At 37.8% G+C, this 19,431-nt stretch overlaps 1 protein-coding gene across 4 annotated transcripts in view; it reads right to left on the reverse strand.

Annotated features, from left to right (window-relative positions):
• The window catches only part of CEP192 (centrosomal protein 192), a 77,321-nt gene that overhangs the window by 39,115 nt on the left and 18,775 nt on the right, over window positions 1–19,431 (reverse strand). For all 4 annotated transcript variants that reach the window (XR_006103469.1, XM_042462717.1, XM_042462716.1 and 1 more), the window contains exons 14-24: window positions 19,183–19,380; window positions 18,730–18,853; window positions 14,548–14,642; window positions 13,516–14,146; window positions 12,530–12,760; window positions 8,315–8,462; window positions 6,310–6,475; window positions 4,416–5,205; window positions 2,234–2,382; window positions 1,434–1,664; window positions 560–685 (exon numbers count right to left, since the gene is read on the reverse strand). Coding sequence is in view for 3 of the 4 variants with exons in the window: in XM_042462717.1 (XP_042318651.1) it covers window positions 560–685; window positions 1,434–1,664; window positions 2,234–2,382; window positions 4,416–5,205; window positions 6,310–6,475; window positions 8,315–8,462; window positions 12,530–12,760; window positions 13,516–14,146; window positions 14,548–14,642; window positions 18,730–18,853; window positions 19,183–19,380 (2,889 nt within the window). In the remaining variant the exon portion in view is untranslated. The remainder of the gene's footprint in view (window positions 1–559; window positions 686–1,433; window positions 1,665–2,233; window positions 2,383–4,415; window positions 5,206–6,309; window positions 6,476–8,314; window positions 8,463–12,529; window positions 12,761–13,515; window positions 14,147–14,547; window positions 14,643–18,729; window positions 18,854–19,182; window positions 19,381–19,431) is intronic.

Here is a 19,431-nt window from a genome sequence, read left to right on the forward strand (position 1 = left end):
TGGCAACAGTGTTTACCATAGTCAATTTCTAAACTATTTCTATTATCTAATCATATCTGAAAGCAGTGTAGATTTTTTTAAAAAAGAAATTTAACAAAACATTAGAACATATGAAAATGTTAACAATAACATATTAACTTATCAACAGAAGCAGTAATAAAATAAAATATTAAAGATATGATTCTCTGAATACAATTATCAAACTGGACATCAAGTAGGTTTTTGCAACTGTATTATTATGCAATGAAGTTCAATCTCTGTATTCCATGTTTGTAGGACTGCTGCTTGTAGGCAAATATAATTTATCCTCCTACTGAGAATAAGAAAGGCAGGAAGAAGAGAGAATAAATATGTTCTAGTCATGGTAACACACTGCAAAGGTTACACAACTGTCATTGTCTTCTGCTGACTTGGGAATCAAAGTTGTTCGTTAATGATGCTATATTATTTCCTGCATAACAGTGGTGAAATCAACACAGCATTTACTATGCTTTCCAAAATCAATCACAATACAATATATTGCTCACTTAAAGCCTACTATACTAGCTTGTATACTTACTGCATGAATAATAAGTCTGACTGGCATTCTAGCACAAGTCCTGTTAGTTAGTTTCAGTGGGAGAGCTTTCCAGCTGCCAGATGGCAAGTCACCAAAGTCCAGATGGTTTGTCTTTCCTGCTTCCACCTGGTAGCAAAAAAAGCAGAAAAGGACAGTGCTTTCAGTAACCGATGCATATAAAACCACACTTTGTACAGAGAAGTAAATAGGTATTATGGAAAGGTAACCAGAATAGAGGTTCTAGGTGTGCCTTCTTTTTAAGAAAAAGTCAGTCATCCATGCTCTGGTAGCATCTGTTTGGACAATTACAACGAGTAATATGTAGAGCTATCCAAAAAACACCAACTAAAGGAGGAAATAATGTGAGAGAAGACTGTGGCCACTGCACCACTTCAATCATATCGTGCAAGTCTTTAAAAGAAACAAAAGCAGAAAAATCTACCAGCAGCATAATCAGTTTTTGGATATAAGAAATGCTAACGTTCACCATTAAACCTCCAAACTACCTGCTACCCAAGTACTTGGAGTGGCTTCTCTGATACCAACTAGTCCACATATATTCATGAGCCCATACATATTCATGAGCCCATCTCTAAGCACTGTCTTTGAAGTGAGGTTTTCACACACACAAAAAGCTTTGGTCCGTTTGGTATAAATGTTTTAGGTGTTAAGCAAAAATTGAGTATCTCTACATTTAAAACATCTACATTTAAAAAATATATTTTAAGCTGACTGAAGTGTGCTGTTAATTATTGTTCCCTTTGTGTGTTGTACAAACATTATTGTTTGGTCTTAATTTTGGGAATCTTTGATAGATGGTGATATACAAAAGATTTGAACAAGTAAAAATTACATATTTATCAGGATTTTTTACCTCTATGTCTGGATTTTCAGCAACTGCATTTACAATTACCCTAGTAGATAATGCCTCTGCTTGTACTACTGTATTTGCATCTGCAGAAAATGGCCAAGAGGCAACACTAAGTACACACTGGAAGACTCCTGCCTGACAGGGTAAAAACAGCATTTTTAGCTCTTCTGTAGTACAAGGTCCTATGACCGTTTTGTTCTTAAACAGCAGACATTTATGTTTCTGAGGTTCCACCTAGAAAATGACAAAAAGGATACAAAATATATATTCTGTAGTCATTAGAGATACAAAAACTTAGAAATACATTTATGGGTATAAAGTTATCTACTTTTCCAGTTTTTGTCCTAATATATATCATCCTATGCTTTGAATGTGAGCAACAGACATAAAACTTCACCACAAAAAGGTATGGTAAAAGTTTGAAAAACAGGGATCAAGACAAGCTGATAAACTGAAATATAAGCTCTGTATTGCTCACTTTGGTCAACTTGGAACCCTATCAGTATCCACATATTCTTTCCTCAATATCTTCAGCAGTATGAGATAAAAAGTACTAGACTTGTGAGTACTCCATAAAATTGTATTTATTTATTTCCAAGATTTATATCCCGTCTTTCTCCCGCAGTGGGATTCAAGGCAGTTTACAATATATTAAAAATACAAGGTTAAAACATTGAATACAAAAGTTAAAAATAAACACTAACAACAAAAACATAGATAAAACAGCCTACTTCAAAGCAACAATGATAATAAAATATAAAAAAAATAATTTAACCTAATATATAGCAAGATTGGATACCTACCTTTTCACCATTAAGCATAATACTAAGGAGGCTGATGCTGACTTGCAGCCACCGTTCAGATGGATTAAGAATACTAAGGACTGTGTGTGAAGTCAGTCCTACACAGCATGCAGTAGGGAACTTTACTTCTGCTGGGACTTTCACACGTGCTAGGAAAGAAAAAGAGAATCCAGCAAACTGTTTCAGTGGCCCATGCTTTAAAAAAGTTACAAAAAGGGTGTGTCTAATTTCACACTTATTTTGTTACCGTATAATAACCAGAAGCAAAACTAAGAATAGGAGTGTCTATTCCACGCCTGTTTCCTTCCACTATAACCTTCACTCCAGTTACCTATTTTGTTACACTTACAGCTTGAAACAACAATACACATCATCCACTTATAACACTGTTTTGCCAACTTGCCTTAAGGTAGTTTCCCCCAATCTAATGACCTCCAGATGACTTGGATTTTAATTTCATCAATCCTGGCCAAGATGCCCAATGGTCACGAATTTTAGGTGCTGCAGTCCAAAACAGGCAGAGTGGAGGGAGGATAATCTTTAATTCTGTATACTAGCATAACATATCTTTACATGGCAAAATTAAATGCAAATTCCACTTAGGCCAGGGATGGGCTGCTGCAGAGACTACATCCCCATAATACTTCCACCTTATTTTAAAATTCACTAAAAGCCGTCCATCCAGGAGGGAAATTTTGCCACATTTTGGGGTCTCCTAATGTGCCAATGGCATATGTTATCAATCTATAAGAAAAATTTAAAAACACTAAGTTCCAGACCACATAGTTACTAACAGATGAATGCTGATATTTAGCACTTCTGAGAACTGGGAACTATGCCACTGCTTGGGGGGGGGGGGGGGAGGAAGCAACAGTACCACAGTATAGAGATACAGAGTCTGGGGTAGGTTATTAAATGACTCACTGCTCAAGCAAATTGTATAAATTAGAACAGAAAAACATTATGGGCTGTAGTTTGATAGGTAGTTCCAAACAACCTATAGTTCTTTTTTACTAACAAAACTGATCCACTGAATTCTGCTCTGTTCCTATTAGAAAACTAAGTTTGGGATATATGACCTGTGATTTAACCATCCCACCAATTTAGCAAAACAGCTAGATACCCATTTAGCCAAAAATTTACCTTTAGTAGGAGGAAAGGTCTATGAAAGTAGATAAAGAGACTACAAGCAGCAGTCTGGAGAGATCTTATAGCAGGGAAGGAATTATGTGTCCTCTTTCAGATGTTGTTGACTACAATCCACAACACTGCTTACCACTGGATTTGCTGATTATTCTTTCGTTTGAAACAGTTTTAGTTTTATGGATATATCAGTCTTTGTAACATTATTAATTGGGAACAGTACTATATTGGTTTAAATCAAATGCTAGTCCCACCTAGACTAGACTAGCCTGAAATTAAAGGGATTTAATTTATGACTAATAGGTTTCATTTACTTCATTTACTGGATAGGTTAATGTTGGATATACTCATTGTCTAGAATAAGCTGACAACGTAGATGGTAGGTTTTTTTCATTTGTATGAGACACACATTCTGTAGTATGCATATATATATATATAAATATATGCACACATGCATACTACAGAATGTGTGTCTCGTACAAATGAACAAACCTACCATCTACGTTGTCAGTTTATTCTAGACAATGAGTCAGTCAAAGTGGAAATACTGGTCAGCTAAGGCAGGGGTAGGCAACCTTTTTGAGCCGGGGGCCGGGTTGCTTCCAGACCAACGGGGGGGCTGAAGCAAAAAACAATAATTAAAAATATTTTTTTTAAAAATTAATAAATAAATAAACTGGGACAAATGTAGGACAAAATTTTCAAATGGTGGAACACTTTTTTTTAAAAAAAAGTGGAGGACACGTGAAAAAATTTGCTGATTTTTTTTAAAAATGTTAATATAAATGCAGTTCTTGAGGCTTCTATAGACAATTGCCCCTGCGCACGAGAGGACAAAGGCCCCGGTGGCAATCGGCGGCAGAGACCAGGCGTGGGGCCGGTCCCAAGGCTTCGCCAGGCGCGCATCTGGGCCCGCGGGCCCGCAGGTTGCCTACCCCTGAGCTAAGGAGTTTGAAAAATGGGGACCAAAAATCCAGGTAAGCATCCATTTCATCACCCACTTTAGAAAATATTACTGAATAAAAAATAATTGACATACCAAATCCAGATTGTACAGATTCCTCCCACTGTCTAGCTCCACCAGCACCAGCTGTTTGGCTTGTTTTTGATGGATTGACGATATTCTGGTTTGATGAAAAATTAAAATGTGAACTTGTACCTAACATTCCGGGTGTCATATCTGCACGTAGTGTCCATCCAAGAGGCAATTTGTTTTGAGTGTGATCAAGAGGGATGGCAGAATAAATAAGTCCTGCTGGAACACCAAAAACTGGAGGACAACCAACATGATACTGAGGCAAAGCAACATTTGTGTGAGACTGCAAGCTTCCCAGATAGTGCTGGGCAAATGGAGTGCTTGTAAGGGAACAGCCTGTAAGCAGGGTTGGAATTCCAGAAGATGCTGGTGGAATGTCTGAAGCAACACCACTGGATTTGAAATTTGTTCTATTTTGACTTTCTGAAATACAGCCATCTAAACCAATATAAGCAGGTGTATTTTTTAACAAGGATAGCCTATGTGCCGTGGTTCTACAGTCCTGCTGTGTTGCATGTTTATCACCTTGATTCAATTCCTTATTTGGACAATTCTGTGTAGACTCAGCTTTACTTTTAGGGGGAAGCTCTCCAGATGATTTCTGGTTCTCAGGTAGACAGGTAGGTTTTGCAGATTCATATACTTCTAACTTCTTAAGATGATTTATTATACTGGTGCTTCTTGATGGATAGATTTTATTTTTCAGAGGATCTTTTTTCCCATTTTCTTGTTCCAGAGATGATGTTGGACTGGTCCAAACTATTGTTGTGCTCAACTCACTGGCACGATTACTCTAAACAGAAGACAGTAACATTTTTATTAGTATTTATAATATATAGTCATCTTAAAATCAGTGATGATGCATTAGAAAAGTATTTTTTCATACACTAAGACTAAAAAAACTATACTATATAATACAAATATTCTAATTTTAATAACAATATACTCTTTAAAAATTACAGTTGCCCTTCTATTTTTGCGAACTTCGAATCCATGTCCCTCACCCGTTCATGGGCAGCAAATTAATTGTAAAAATGTTACTAGTTGAATTATTGCAAAATTAAAAGGATGGAAACATCTATTCCCCTCGATGATGAAATGGAGGGGGAGAAAATGGGGTGTGCACCCATGGTGCACACCAGCCAGGTTTGAATACCAGACGTTTTTAGTTTTTGCCGGGGTGTGTGTGTGTGTGTGTGTGTGTGTGTGGAACGGATCTACCGTGAAAATGGAAGGGCTACTGTACACAATTTTTAAAAAATTGTGACTGTTAAAAAAAACACCTCAAAATGGCAGCAATAAACATACTGGCTGCTCTTACCCTTTGACAGTATATGTTCAACTTCTCACAATTAAGTCTGCAGTCTCATGGTACTTCTAGACAACTGCAACAGTAGCTATGGTCTAAAACACACTGCAGAGATAATCCAGTTTGAGACCACTTTAACTGCCCTGGCTCAGCACTAGAAAATCCTGTGAATTGCAGCTATTGTGGCACCAGAGTTCTCTGATAGAGAAGACTAAATGATTCACAAAATTACAGTTCCCAGAATCTCTAGCATTAAGCCAGGGCAGTTAGATAAGTCTCAATATAGACTATTTCTGCAGAGTCTTTTAGACCTATATCATCAGATCTAGATCTGCTGCTTCCCTACACACACACACACACACGGAGCTAACAATGAAACAGGGAAGCAGTGAGCCACTTAGATTTAACACATAAAATTATTTTAATTCAAATTAAACAAGTTAGCACATTATCTATTTTACTACAGTGGTACTCAGTTAGCATTTAATGCTACTCAAGGAAACCTCTTCACAGAAAGGCTAAACTGCAAGAACAAGAACTAACATAAGCACTGTATATAAAAATGACTAAGCATTTAAAACTACTTACTTGACATCTCTCTGGACTAGACAAAGCTAGATTCTTAAGGGTACTTTCAGTGGCAGAAACAAAAGTCAGTCTTTGCAAGCTAGGATCAGTGTATCCCGACTTAGGTAATATACTGTCATTGCAAGATGATTCCTTAAAATTAGGTGTTATATAAGGGCAATCAAATCTAAAAAAAACAGAGCATAAAGTATCTACAATTAAATTCATCTACATACCTTGAGGGTCACTCTAGATGTAGCACAGTGGAAGCACAGGTAACAGTAGTGGCTAGGATATTGTTTACTAGTTTAGGCTGATATTACAGCTGTGATCCTACTGCATAACAGAAATTGACTCCAACATTCATGACTTGGTTTCATACAGAATAGGCTCTATGCAGAGCTGCCTTTAGGACTAGTAGCTTCAACTTGAGCAGAATGCAGGAGACGATGCTTGCTTGGACAAAGCAACTGGAGTATATTACGATTCTTTATAGGTTTGCACACACTGCTATTCACTTCTGAGTCCAATTTAAAATATTGGAATTGAAGTTTATAAAACTAACTTGTTTGGGACTAGGTTATTCGATGACTTTCTGCATGCATATGAAGCTGCCCAGACTGCAATATTAACCCAATGATTCTGGCTTAAGACACACGTATACCTTTAGTGAGATTGAGGGAACAAATAAGAGAAGTGGTGGCCCTATACCAGTAGAACTTCCTCATCAAGAGGTGCAGTTCTTTTAGAAAAGCCCTAATTGTTTCAGCCTTTACTTGGATCTTAAACACGATCTACACTTTACATAAGAAGATATTGCTTGTTATGTTACTAGATAGATGTATTTTACACTGCTCCAAGTCTGTAAAAAATGTTGTGTGCGCCTTGCAGTCATTTCCAATTTATGGAGATCTAAGGCAAAGCTATCATGGGGTTTTCTTGGCAAGATCTGTACAGAGGTTTTTGCCTTTGCCTTCCTCTGAGGCTGAGACACTGATTTGCCCAAGGTCACCCAGTGGGTTTCCATGGCTGAGCGGTGAATCAAATTCTGGTCTCTAGAGTTGTATTCCAGTGCTCAAGAAATTGATTTGGGAAACAGTAAAATCATACTTTTTGTAATGTCCATTTTTTCTTCTTTTAGGGACATATTAATTTGCACATTTACGCCTGATTCATTCTTCAGCAAATCTCAGTTTGTATGAATCAATTAGATTACGGTATAGTTTTTAAATTCCTAGAATTTTAAAGTAGAACTATACAACCTAGAATAGCTCCCTATATTATATCACTGAACACTGTTGCACTGTTCATGAGCAAGAATTGTAAGCAAATGTAGTATCTCAGTTTCTAACATAAACTTTCAAAATTATGAAAAGTCTACCACCACCTTTATCTTTCTTCTAGAACTTTTTTTGGGATGTGTGCACAGATAAAATGAAGATGTTCCATAGAGCACAAAACAACCTTTGCTAATGTCTAATTAGCAAATGGAGAAATTCAACAGGACAGTATCTCAACAGTAGAACACATGCTCATATGCATGACATCAAATGTTCAGTTATCAGCACTTTCAGTTTTATTTTATTATTTTTAAGAAAAGGGGGTTGGGTGCCAGACAGTTGTTCACAGTATAACCAGTCAGTGTTTACTGATAGCCTGGTAGTATTACATATAATCAACCTCAATATGTTCGCACACACTTATGGTGGGCTCAAGCTCTTGAAAAGCAGTCAAAGATGTAATCTAGAAGTATCAGCTGGTTCATATTTCTGGAGTTTTCTGATGAGTATGGGGGATTAGATAGAAGGCAAGCTATTGCTTGCGGAAGACTCTAGTAGCAGTGATCTAAGATTTTAGCACTTTTGTGATGATGTGGGAGTTTACGGAGTCAGGACAAACCACATATAAGCTTCTAGAAGGATGTATAATCCTCAGGCCACATTTCCCACCCATGATCTCTAGTAATGCCCTCCCAACCACACACATACATCCATGTGGGGTTTCACACTTCCCTATAAGCTGTTACCCTGAAATAGAAGTTCCAGAAGCTTCACTTGGAGATGAATGAGTAAGAGGAGAGGTGGAAGGCCTGAAACTGTACTGTTCATTCTCTGACATCTCCACAGTGGGCACAGGAGTTGCAAGCTTCTGTTTAGTGGCTACAACAGCTCCACCTGCAAATTGGAAAAAATAATATAGTGAACTTAGTCATGAAGCTTTTTTCTGGTTATGGAGAGAATCTCTGATGACTTGACTATCCATCTCAGGAAGTAAAACCTCATATATTATACAGTTGATAAATAGGAATGAGATAAACAGTACAAAAAGCTAACCCTAGATGTACTGTTCTAACTGTAGACAACATCAATCTTCCACTATGCAACAGGTATATACAATCAGAAAAAAACTTTGAAGTTTGGAATCATCCAATAGAGATACAATGTTTAGCATTCATGCTCAAATTCCTCTGGTCAATGCATATGTTGTGTAGACACTACTGTTGAAGTAGTTTCAGAAGCTTCACTTGGAGATGTAGAAATAAGAGGTGAGTTTGAAGGTTTGAAATCATTCCTGTGCCCAACCTGTAGTGCCGGAACACTCTAAGCGACTGTCATATAGGTTTGTGGGATCACTTATATTCATCCACAACAACCCTAAGTCTGGCATCAGAAGCCCTACTTCCTGTGCCACAATTTTGATTCTTATTACCAGTCTTATCAATGGCTCCTACTTTGTGGATCTCCATTAAAAAAAAGACTCTTTAAATCTCCCTCTCATAGTTTGGCCTTAAGAAGGCTTATTGGTTTTGAACAGTTTTTAGCTGAAATTCAAATTAATTGATTAATTAATTGAAATAAAAGCTAAGATTTCTATTCTACTGACTGGAACTATTTTTAAAAATACACAGTGCTGTTTCCACTTTCTTTTTTTAACATCTGTAATTTGTGTTTTCAAATTAAATCCTATTAAAGTAGTTGTCAGCAATATTAGAAAGACTCTGTATTGAAAAGCAGTCTACCATAATTTTATTTTAAACATACTCTGCTGAGTATGGCAGAAACAGCATACTTATACTTTACTTCAATACCTCTGTTGATGTTGCTGCTATCAAGAAATTATCTTTCCAAGTTAAATTGTACAATGAAACAAAATAAAGAGATTCCAATGATGACATCATCAAAAATCCTGTACCAAATACAGATCCCATTTGACAAATGTAGATATTATGAGTAGGCCAAGAAAGCAAATCCCTTTCAAAAAATTTATTTGTTCATTTAATTTATTTCCTATCTTTCTCCCAGTATGGGGTCCAAGGTGGTGTACTACGTTCTAAAAGCATGATACAATTTTAAAACTCTTAATACAAAAGTTAAAACAAAACATATTTTTAAAAAGTTAAAAACAAATTAAAAACAGCATTAAAAGATGCTTAAAACATAATAAAAACACTACACTACTCATGGAAACCTTCATCTGCTACAACACACTAAAATCTAAAAGCTTCCCTAAATAAAAGGTCTTTAGAATCATAGAATCATAGAGTTGGAAGAGACCACTAGGGCCATCCAGTCCAACCCCCTGCCATGCAGGAAATCCAAATCAAAGCATCCCTGACAGATGGCCATCCAGCCTCTGTTTAAAGACCTCCAAGGAAGGAGACTCTATCACCCTCCGAGGGAGTGCATTCCACTGTCAAACAGCCCTTACTGTCAGGAAGTTCCTCCTAATGTTCAGGTGGAATCTCTTTTCCTGTAGCTTGCATCCATTGTTCCGGGTCCTGTTCTCTGGAGCAGCAGAAAACAAGCTTGCTCCCTCTTCAATATGACATCCTTTCAAATATTTAAACAGGGCTATCATATCACCTCTTAACCTTCTTTTCTCCAGGCTAAACATCCCCAGCTCCCTAAGTCGTTCCTCATAGGCCATGGATTCCAGACCCTTCACCATTTTTGTCGCCCTCCTTTGGACACGCTTTAGTTTCTCAATGTCCTTTCTGAATTGTGGTGCCCAGAACTGGACACAATATTCTAGGTGGGGCCTGACCAGAGCAGAATACAGTGGCACTATTACTTCTCTTGATCTAGACACTATACTTCTATTGATGCAGCCTAAAATAGTGTTGGCCTTTTTAGCTGCCGCATCACACTGTTCACTCATGTTCAACTTGTGGTCTACTTGGACTCCTAGATCCCTTTCACACGTAGTTTCATTCAGCCAGGTGTCACCCATCCTATATCTGTGCATTTCATTTTTCCACCCTAAATGCAATACCTTACATTTCTCTGTGTTGAATTTCATTTTGTTAGCTTTGGCCCAGCTTTCTAGTCTATTCAGGTCATTTTGAATCTTGATCCTGTCCTCTGGGGTATTAGCTATTCCCCCTAATTTGGTGTCATCTGCAAATTTGATAAGTATGCTCCCAATTCTGTCATCCAGGTCATTGATAAAGATGTTGAATAGCACTGGGCCCAGGACAGAGCCCTGTGGGACCCCACTGGTCACTTCTCTCCAGGGATTGAAAAGGAGCCATTGTTGAGCACCCTTTGGGTTCGGCCGGTCAACCATTACGATCCATGTAACAGTTTCCTTGTCTAGCCCAATTTTACCAGCTTGTTTGCAAGTATGTCATGGGAAACCTTGTCAAAGGCCTTACTGAAATCAAGATATACTATATCCACAGCATTCCCTTCATCTAACAAGCTGGTAATTTTATCAAAGAAAGAGATTAGGTTTGTCTGGCATGACTTGTTTCTGAACCCATGTTGACTTTTTGTGATTGGCATTGCCTTCTAGATGTTCACAGACTCTCTGTTTAATGATCTGCTCCAGAATCTTTCCTAGTACTGTGTCAGACTACTGGACGATAATTGTTGGGATCCTCTTTTTTCCCTTTTTGAAGATGGGGACATGTTTGCCCTCCGCCAGCTGCTGGGATCTCTCCAGTTTTCCAGAGTTTTCAAAGTTATTGCCAATGGCTCCGATATTACATTTGCCAGTTGTTTTTTAATACCCTTGGATGGAGTTTATCTGGTCCCGGAGACTTAAATTCATTTAGATTAATAAGGTGTCCTCTACTATCTCTTTACTTATTCTGTGCTGAAATTCCCCTATTCTGTCCTCTGCTCCATTATCCTCAGGTTGAGCACCCTTTCTTTTTCTGAGAAGACTGAGGCAAGAAGGTGTTGAGTATTCTGCCTTTTCTCTGTCTTCTTAGTATTTTGCCATCTTCTCACGAAGTGGCCCTACTGTTTCCTTCTTCTTCCTCTTGCTGCGGACATATCCAAAAAAGCCCTTTTTATTGTTCTTAACCTCTCTAGCAAGCCTGAGTTCGTTCTGCGCTTTAGCTTTTCTGACTTTACCCCTACACATGCCTGCTATTTCTTTGAATTCCTTTTTTGTGATTTCCCCCTTTTTCCATTTCTTATACATGTTCCGTTTCAAACTCAGCTCGGTTGAAAGTTCCTTAGTCATCCATCCTGGTTTCTTGAGACACTCCCGTTTTTCTTTCTCACTGGAACTGTTTGAAATTGTGCCTTCAGTATCTCTCTTTTGAGAAACTCCCATCCGTCCTGAACTCCTTTATTTTTTAGTATTTCTGACCATGGAATCGCTCTCATACTTCTCTAAGTTTACTGAAATCCGCTCTCCTAAAGTCTAGGATGCGTGTCTGACTATGCCTGGCTTCTCCTTTCCACTGTATTACAAACTCCAGGAGAACATGGTCACTTCCACCTAATGATCCCACCACTTGCACCCCATTAACCAAGTCATCCTTGTTGGTTAGGATCAGATCTAAAAGTGGACCCCCTTGTTGCCTCTTCCACCTTTTGGACATGGATGATTAACTCACTTGTGAAATATGTTCTGGAACCTTTTCACTTTTTAACATAGAAATATTTAAACAGTTATAAGTGGATTTATATGCACTCTCAGTTATGTTTTCTGGTACTGTATTTTGGTGGTCCAGGAAGACCTCAGAGAGCCCCAGGGGCAGAATATGGGCCCGTGGACCCACTGCATTTACCTATCCCTTGGCTAAAATGATAGCACCACCATCTTTGAAGAAATCCATACAGCCTTCCTATTATGCCTGGAACTCATTTACTTAATCCTGAACAATATAATTCTTTAACAGTATGAAACACAGTAAGAAAATGGACTTTATATATTCAAATGAACTAAACAACTTGTTCTCAAAACAAGATACTGTACAAACTGGAGGAGCTACGTCTTCACTTACCACTATTTTTTTTGTTATTAGGAGATGTATTTTCAAAAGTCACATGCTTTTCATCATTGTATGTATCATTCCCTTTCAGGATTTTATCATTTTGAGTCTCTTCACATGTAACTTGATATGTAGCTTCTTCTTTGGTACAACATACAGGAAGAGGGGAAAACAATACTGGAATAGAGTTTAAACTGAAGGGAAGAGTGCTCTTGCTAACCATTTCTTCCAATTCAGAATCAGCTGGTTAAAGAAGAAAAACAAACAAACCCAAAGGTTGGTTATTCCATTTTGCTTTTTAAAAAAAGCTTAGAAATGCATTATAATATCAAAATAATTAGTAACAACATGTGAATAAAACAAAAGCCAAACTAGACAAATAGAATGGGTTTAACAGTTGTTAAGCATTAAATCAAAGTTGTAACTGGCTTTTTAAAATTAATCTTCCATAGATACTGTACATATTTATGGATGCTCAAGCATGCTCAGTAAGCTATGACTGTGTTACTGTGGCAAAAATAATCTAAAATGTTAGTAATCAATCAAACATGTAAGGTACAATTTTAAGTGACTTTATAATAAAACCATGCATACTATATGAATATTATACAAGTCATATCATAGTATGTTTTGATGATGTTGTACATTTTACCATTTCATCTAAAGTTGGAAACTACAAGAATTTAAAGAATTCACTGTTTCTTTTCCGGCTTACACAGAGAGAGGAGTAAATGAGACTATGTGCAGCCACAATGCTTATTTGTATTATGCCAAGTCATTCAAATGCAATCAAATTATGAATTTACAAAAGGCTCTTTCCTCCTCTTGAAATCACACTATCCACTTGCAAAATTTGTATATTTAATAAAAGCTGTACAGCTGTATATTCACAAAAACATACAGGTTAATTGTTGTTCTTTGTATCAGCTGTAAAGGTGAATTTAGAATTTAGACATCTAGTAGAAATTTAGAAAACAAAATTTAAAATTAATACTCACTGGGAAGTGTTGTTATGCGACCCTCCAAAGGTATTTCAATATGTTCAGATAATCTTTCTTTAGAACTTGTAATGGAAGATAACTTCTTTGACTGAAAACATTCATCTCCATTAGAAGCTTTTTCTACATTTTTCATTTCTTTTTTCTGCTCAGAACTAATATCAAAACATAAATTTTTGAAACAGTTTTCCTCATATATTTTTTCCAGATGCTGCTTTCCTATACCATGCTTGATAGAGAAATTACTTTTGGACAAGTCTCCAGAACTAGCCATTTCCCCTTCTTGTTTGCACAATCTGTGCCAGTCTATTGCAATTTCTCCATCTTTAATTATACTTTCAGACTCATTGCCATCCCCATCCTCATCAGTTCTTTTGAGATATTTCTCCATATCAAATGTTCTATTTTCTGCATTGCTGGATATTAGCTGACTGATGACAGAAAAATCTTTAAGTTTAGTAGCTTCTGGAATATTAGCTCCTTTCCCACTTTTATTTGTGAGTTTCATCATTAAAGCAGCTAGCTGTGAAGGTTCAGCACTAACAGAAACATTTGCAATAGCGGATGCAATTGTACTTATACTTAGGACAGAAGGCTCCAGTTTATGGATTTTTCTTTCTTCAAGTTTCTCCTAAAAGTTGGGGAAATAAAAGATTTATATGTTTACATCCTGTATTGAAGCAGTTAGACACCACCTTAACTGCCATGGGCCCATGTTATGGAATTCTGGAATTTGTAGTTTTATTTAGCCTTCTCTGCCAGAGAACTCTGGTGCTCCACCGAACTACAAATCTGAGAATTCCATAGGATGGAGCCATGACAGTTAAAGCAGTACCAAACTGCATTAATTTTGCAGTGTGGCAGCAGATCAAGGCAACATATAATTTTAATGCTTCATTCTCCACATCAAAGCTCTTGGGGAAAGCTTTAATATCTAAACATGTAACTTCTAAAGAAATATTTACTTAATATTTTTATAAATCCAATCAATACCTCTTCTCAAATCCCTGGTCATTTTTATTACATACTTACACATATATTGTCTTTCATTGGTGTGCCAATTTCACCAACATTAAAAGTAACAGATGCAGCGTATGTTTCTTCTTGAATGCTCCTTCCTGCATCTCCTAAAACCCAAAGGGGGGGGAGAGGGGGATTTTTATTTTCTGCATATTGATTGGAAATCCAGCTTTGTATACATTGGCCACTTTTTGCCTATCACCTGAGAATTGATATTGGAGCCAAGAGAGTGCCTAATCCTCTTCTCTCACACACCAGCTTCATAAGGAGAGCCTGGCTTTCATTAAACCCAAATTCTCCATAACCTGAACTAGGTAAATTTGCCTTAACAAATTTAACAAGTTAAGATAACCGAGAACCATAAACTAGGTTACAAAGCTATGAAAGTGATACATTTGAAATGGAGTCATTATGAATGTAACTTTCATACAGATATAACCTTATTATGCAAACTTTTATTCAGGCTGAGGGGGGAACCTATATAAGAACTATAGTACATATTTTATGGCAGTCGTTATTGGGTTTTTTTCCAAATGACAGTGCAGTTACTTTATTTTCACTGAATACTGCCAAGCACAAAGCCTAAGGACAGTGATGAAATGATGAACTATAGAAACTGACATTTTACACAAGTTTTAAGAAATATGAATTTCTCAATAATTTATGTTAGCAGAAATTAGCAAGGCTCAATGAAATAATAGGACCCTTAGGACAGTTAGGAGGCAAATCTATGAGTTCCATTAGTCACCACTGTTTATCTTACCACTGTTGCAGAGGGTCTCTGAATGCATGTACCTTCCCAATTGTCCTTGGGAGACTGAGGGGCTCAGAGGATTTCAACAGTTCATTATGCAATAGCCCCCAATGCCTGTGCCCTGTACTGCATGCATCTCCATGCCCTACCTCTGCATTTCTTGCTTCTACTGAAAACTCTTTGGATCTTCTACAGCAGAACTCTGGTCTTCCAGTTATTTGGGGCTTCAGCTCCCAGAATCCCAGACTATTGGCCAAAATGGCTGTGTCTTCTGGGAGCTGAAGTCCAAAATACTTGGAGGACCAGAGTTTGGGAATCACTGTTCTACAGGTAGACTACAACATCGTGCTTGGGCCAAAATTAATTGACAGGTTACAGGTCATGTGAATAAACTGTATTGTGTATCTAAGCCAAAACACTACTGAACTGACCCCCTCTCTGACCCAGGAAGCCTCTTTTTAACCATCCATTAAGAAGCCAAGCCCTTCCTCCAGTCCATTTGCCTTGGTCCAGGCCTCGGAGGTGGAGAAGATCCGCTGGACCTGATCCTATTCCCCACCACCACTCCCTTCTCCTTTTGTTTTGTGTCTTTTAGATTGTAAGCCTGAGGGCAGGGAACCATCTGACTAAAAAATTGTATGTACAGCGCTGTGTAAATTTACAGCACTTTATAAATAAAGGTTAATAATAATAACAACAACAACAACAACAACTGAACCTGTATAGGCATCCCACTATAAAGGTCTCTTCTCAAGGATATAAATAAGATTCAACCCATACTGACAACCTAAGTACAAAAATAATTGCTGGGTTTTACCCCAAGACCTTTGTAATAGTAGGAAATATAACTGAATGTGGGATGTCCCCTTCACTTAGTCCAGTGAGCAGAAAATTAAATTAAATCATTGAGATTTAAGCTGCCTCCTGCAGTGGGAGAGGAACCTCCAAAAATATCCAGTGAGTTGAACAGCTAAAGAGGAAAGAGATTAGGTTTCTACCATGTATCCCAATTAAAAAAAGGTAGCCTCCTGATACCAACACAGAGAAGCAACAGCAGGAGAGCAGGATGTCTTCCTACCACTACAGAAAGCAACTATACCACAATAAGCACCCAACATCCTGAAGACAGGAATGCTATAGCCTGGAAAATGGAGAACAATTCCCGCCCCCTCCCCCAATCAGATCACCCTGGGGGGATAAAATGGTGCTGTACATGCTGATCGCTCATTGGCACACATGACTACTGAAGGAAGCATCAGCCAATACATAAGCACAAAGCAGGTAATGATGCACGAATGAAGAGACTGACTTCCAAGTTGCAGCTCTGTAGATATTTAGGAGTGGGGCCCTTGTGGCAAACAATGTGGATGTGGCAACACTCCTACTGGAATGAGCAGAGATTTTATCTGGGAGTGGTGAACAATGGTTTCATGACAGAATTAAATGCAAACCTTAATCCATCTGGCCAGGGTCTCCTTGGAAACCCAGAATTCTAGTGACCTAGGCCAAAAGAATATGAAAAAGGAGCCTGGCAGGCAGAAACTCCTGGTGTGCTTTAAAGAGACTGCTGTGTATATCTAGGTTGTCCCATAACTGTTTGAACCGGCCCTGTAAGTGGGGGCAAAAGGAGAGAATGCAGAGGTTCCAGGACCTGTGAAAAATAGAATTTACCCTTGAGAATAAAGGTAAGGTCTAAGAACAGAATTACTTTGTGAAAAATGCACAGTTCCCATCTAGCTAAAAGGGCCCTTATTTCTGAGACACCCCTGGCGGACGTGATGGTCACTAGGAACAGAACCTTCTATGAAAGGTGCTTGAGAGAAACAGATTGTAACAGTTTGGAGGGAGGCTGGGTAAGAGGTTTCAGGAGCCTGTGAAGATCCCAGGTGGGGAATGTGAATGGGGGGAGCTTCAAGATAGAAACACTTTAGCAAAAGTGGCGAATGTGCTACCCGCTACTCCTCCACAGAAGTCAGATAAAAAGAGAGAAAGGGAGAAAGGCGCACAGTAGCCCAGCTGGGCAAGCTGTTGTGAGTCCATGTGGCAGCTCCTTTGGGTCTTTGTTCTCTGAGCTGGAATGAACCAACAGATTGTCCTGGTACAGGAAAATGTCTTGTGTTCTTAGGTGTTCTACCAGTGCCACCATGAATTTGGTAAAGCCTCTGGGAGCAGATGAGAGTCCAAATGTTAGGGCCCTGGACTAGAAATGGCTTTCCTGATGAATGAAGTTAAATGCTACCTGTGTTTGGAGTGGATCAAAATGTGGAAGTAGGCTTTCCTTAAATCCAGGGAAGAGAGAAGAAGAAATCCAGGATGGATTGAAGAAATTCCATTCTGAAGCACCACCTCCTCTGAATGTAGATGGTTTACCCATTTGAGGTCAAAAATCACACATTTTGAAGGCACAATCCTACATGCTGAGATCTGGCATAATGCTGGACTTTGCTTAATGCAAGAGTGGTTATTGTTGTTACTGAGCCAGAGCACTTAAAGCAGTCTCAAACTGGCTTATTTCTGCAGTGTGTTTTGGACCTGTGTTGTATTAAGGATAAGAAGCTAAGAGGAGAAACTAAGGATAATTGTTAGGTTATAGTTAGAGAAATGGGAATTCTTTTTATTTTTAAGGGGAAGGACAGTTCCGGGTAAGAGGCATTATTGTAATGTGTTTTCATGTGTGTTCTTATGTTTATGTGTTTATCTGTGTTTGTTTTCTATACTGTGTATTATTATGTTTTTGTTATTTCTGAACAGTGAATAAAATCATTTTTAACATAAAAATATTTTAAACTCAGATTTCAGATATGAAACTCAAAATTATGTCTTAATATGCAAGCCAAGTTTCATTCTGATAACATCCTTCAAGGAAAAGAACACACTGCCTTTTATGCTGTCTCTGGAAACAATTAACAGACTGAACCATGTTTCATACTCAGCACAGAATCCCACACCAGCTTCCAAGAATCCCAATTGATAGCAGATTTAGGGATTAGACATGAGGAATAAACCAAAGTGTTGTGGACTGTTCCTTAAGTCTCATGGAGAACAAAACAGAACCTTTCCTTTAACATTTGCCAAATTCCAGCACTGGAATATTAAATGAAAATCATATTACAAACATGGCAGGTAATGAAGTCTCCACTTCACCAATTAATCTGGAGATAATTTTCTTGCTGTTTTACATCCCGTGTATGCTCCGAATTCATCAATTATATCCAACAGACTATTTATACTAGTTTGAGGATCATCTATAAGTGATGTATTCTGATCATACCCACATACAGTCCTAAATTCCCATGAAAATAAACAAATGTCATTATGCAGATTTTTGCACAGATCATGTGAAAGGTTTCACATATCATACTTTACTCAATACACAAAGAAGTATTATAAACACAAGATATTTTCAATCCAGTTTAACTACTAGTTTTGATAGACGTTACCTTGAAGACTATCAGACATCTGAAAGTTCTGTTCATCAAAGTTTGCTCTTGATACATCAGATTGTCTCAACAAAGGTACAGGCTGTCTCTTTACTGGAGAAGTAATATGATAACCAAAAGAAGGCTATATGAAGAAATAACATTAGTAATAATTAAGTTGATAAGCATTAGGTATCACTTTTTGTTTAAAAAAGGGGAACCAAGAAAATGGCGTGTCTGCACTCTCCAGAGGATCTCAAGTATTACATTTCCTAGCCCTAACTAAATTAGTTAGCTGTCACAAACTAAACCTAGTTCTGTGTACAATGTTTATGCAGTGTCACCTAACTACAGCCCCTTTGCTCATCTTCTGTAGTCTGCCAATACAGCTCTACTGGCTCAAAGAGACCACAATCTTTTCAAAAGCAAACATATAACCACTGATAAAAGAGTAAGTTGAAATCAGCAACATACCCGTTTCACATCACCTCCTCCTCCAAGGCAACCAAGAGCATCAGATCTCTGACCAAAGAACTCTCCCAGAGAGAGTCGTAAATAACTGGCCTCTTTGCTAAGGTCAGCTTGCGAAGCCTTTAAAGGATTATAATTATTAAATGATTTCCATGATGAATCCCCTAATCCAGAAGTATTTTGTGAATCCATTTTCTCTTCCTGAAATTGTCACAAACACAGAAGAGTCAAGTACCAACATCAGTACAAATA

The sequence above is a fragment of the Sceloporus undulatus genome, chromosome 4 (genome assembly GCF_019175285.1).
Source record: "Sceloporus undulatus isolate JIND9_A2432 ecotype Alabama chromosome 4, SceUnd_v1.1, whole genome shotgun sequence".
Taxonomy (NCBI): domain Eukaryota; kingdom Metazoa; phylum Chordata; class Lepidosauria; order Squamata; family Phrynosomatidae; genus Sceloporus; species Sceloporus undulatus.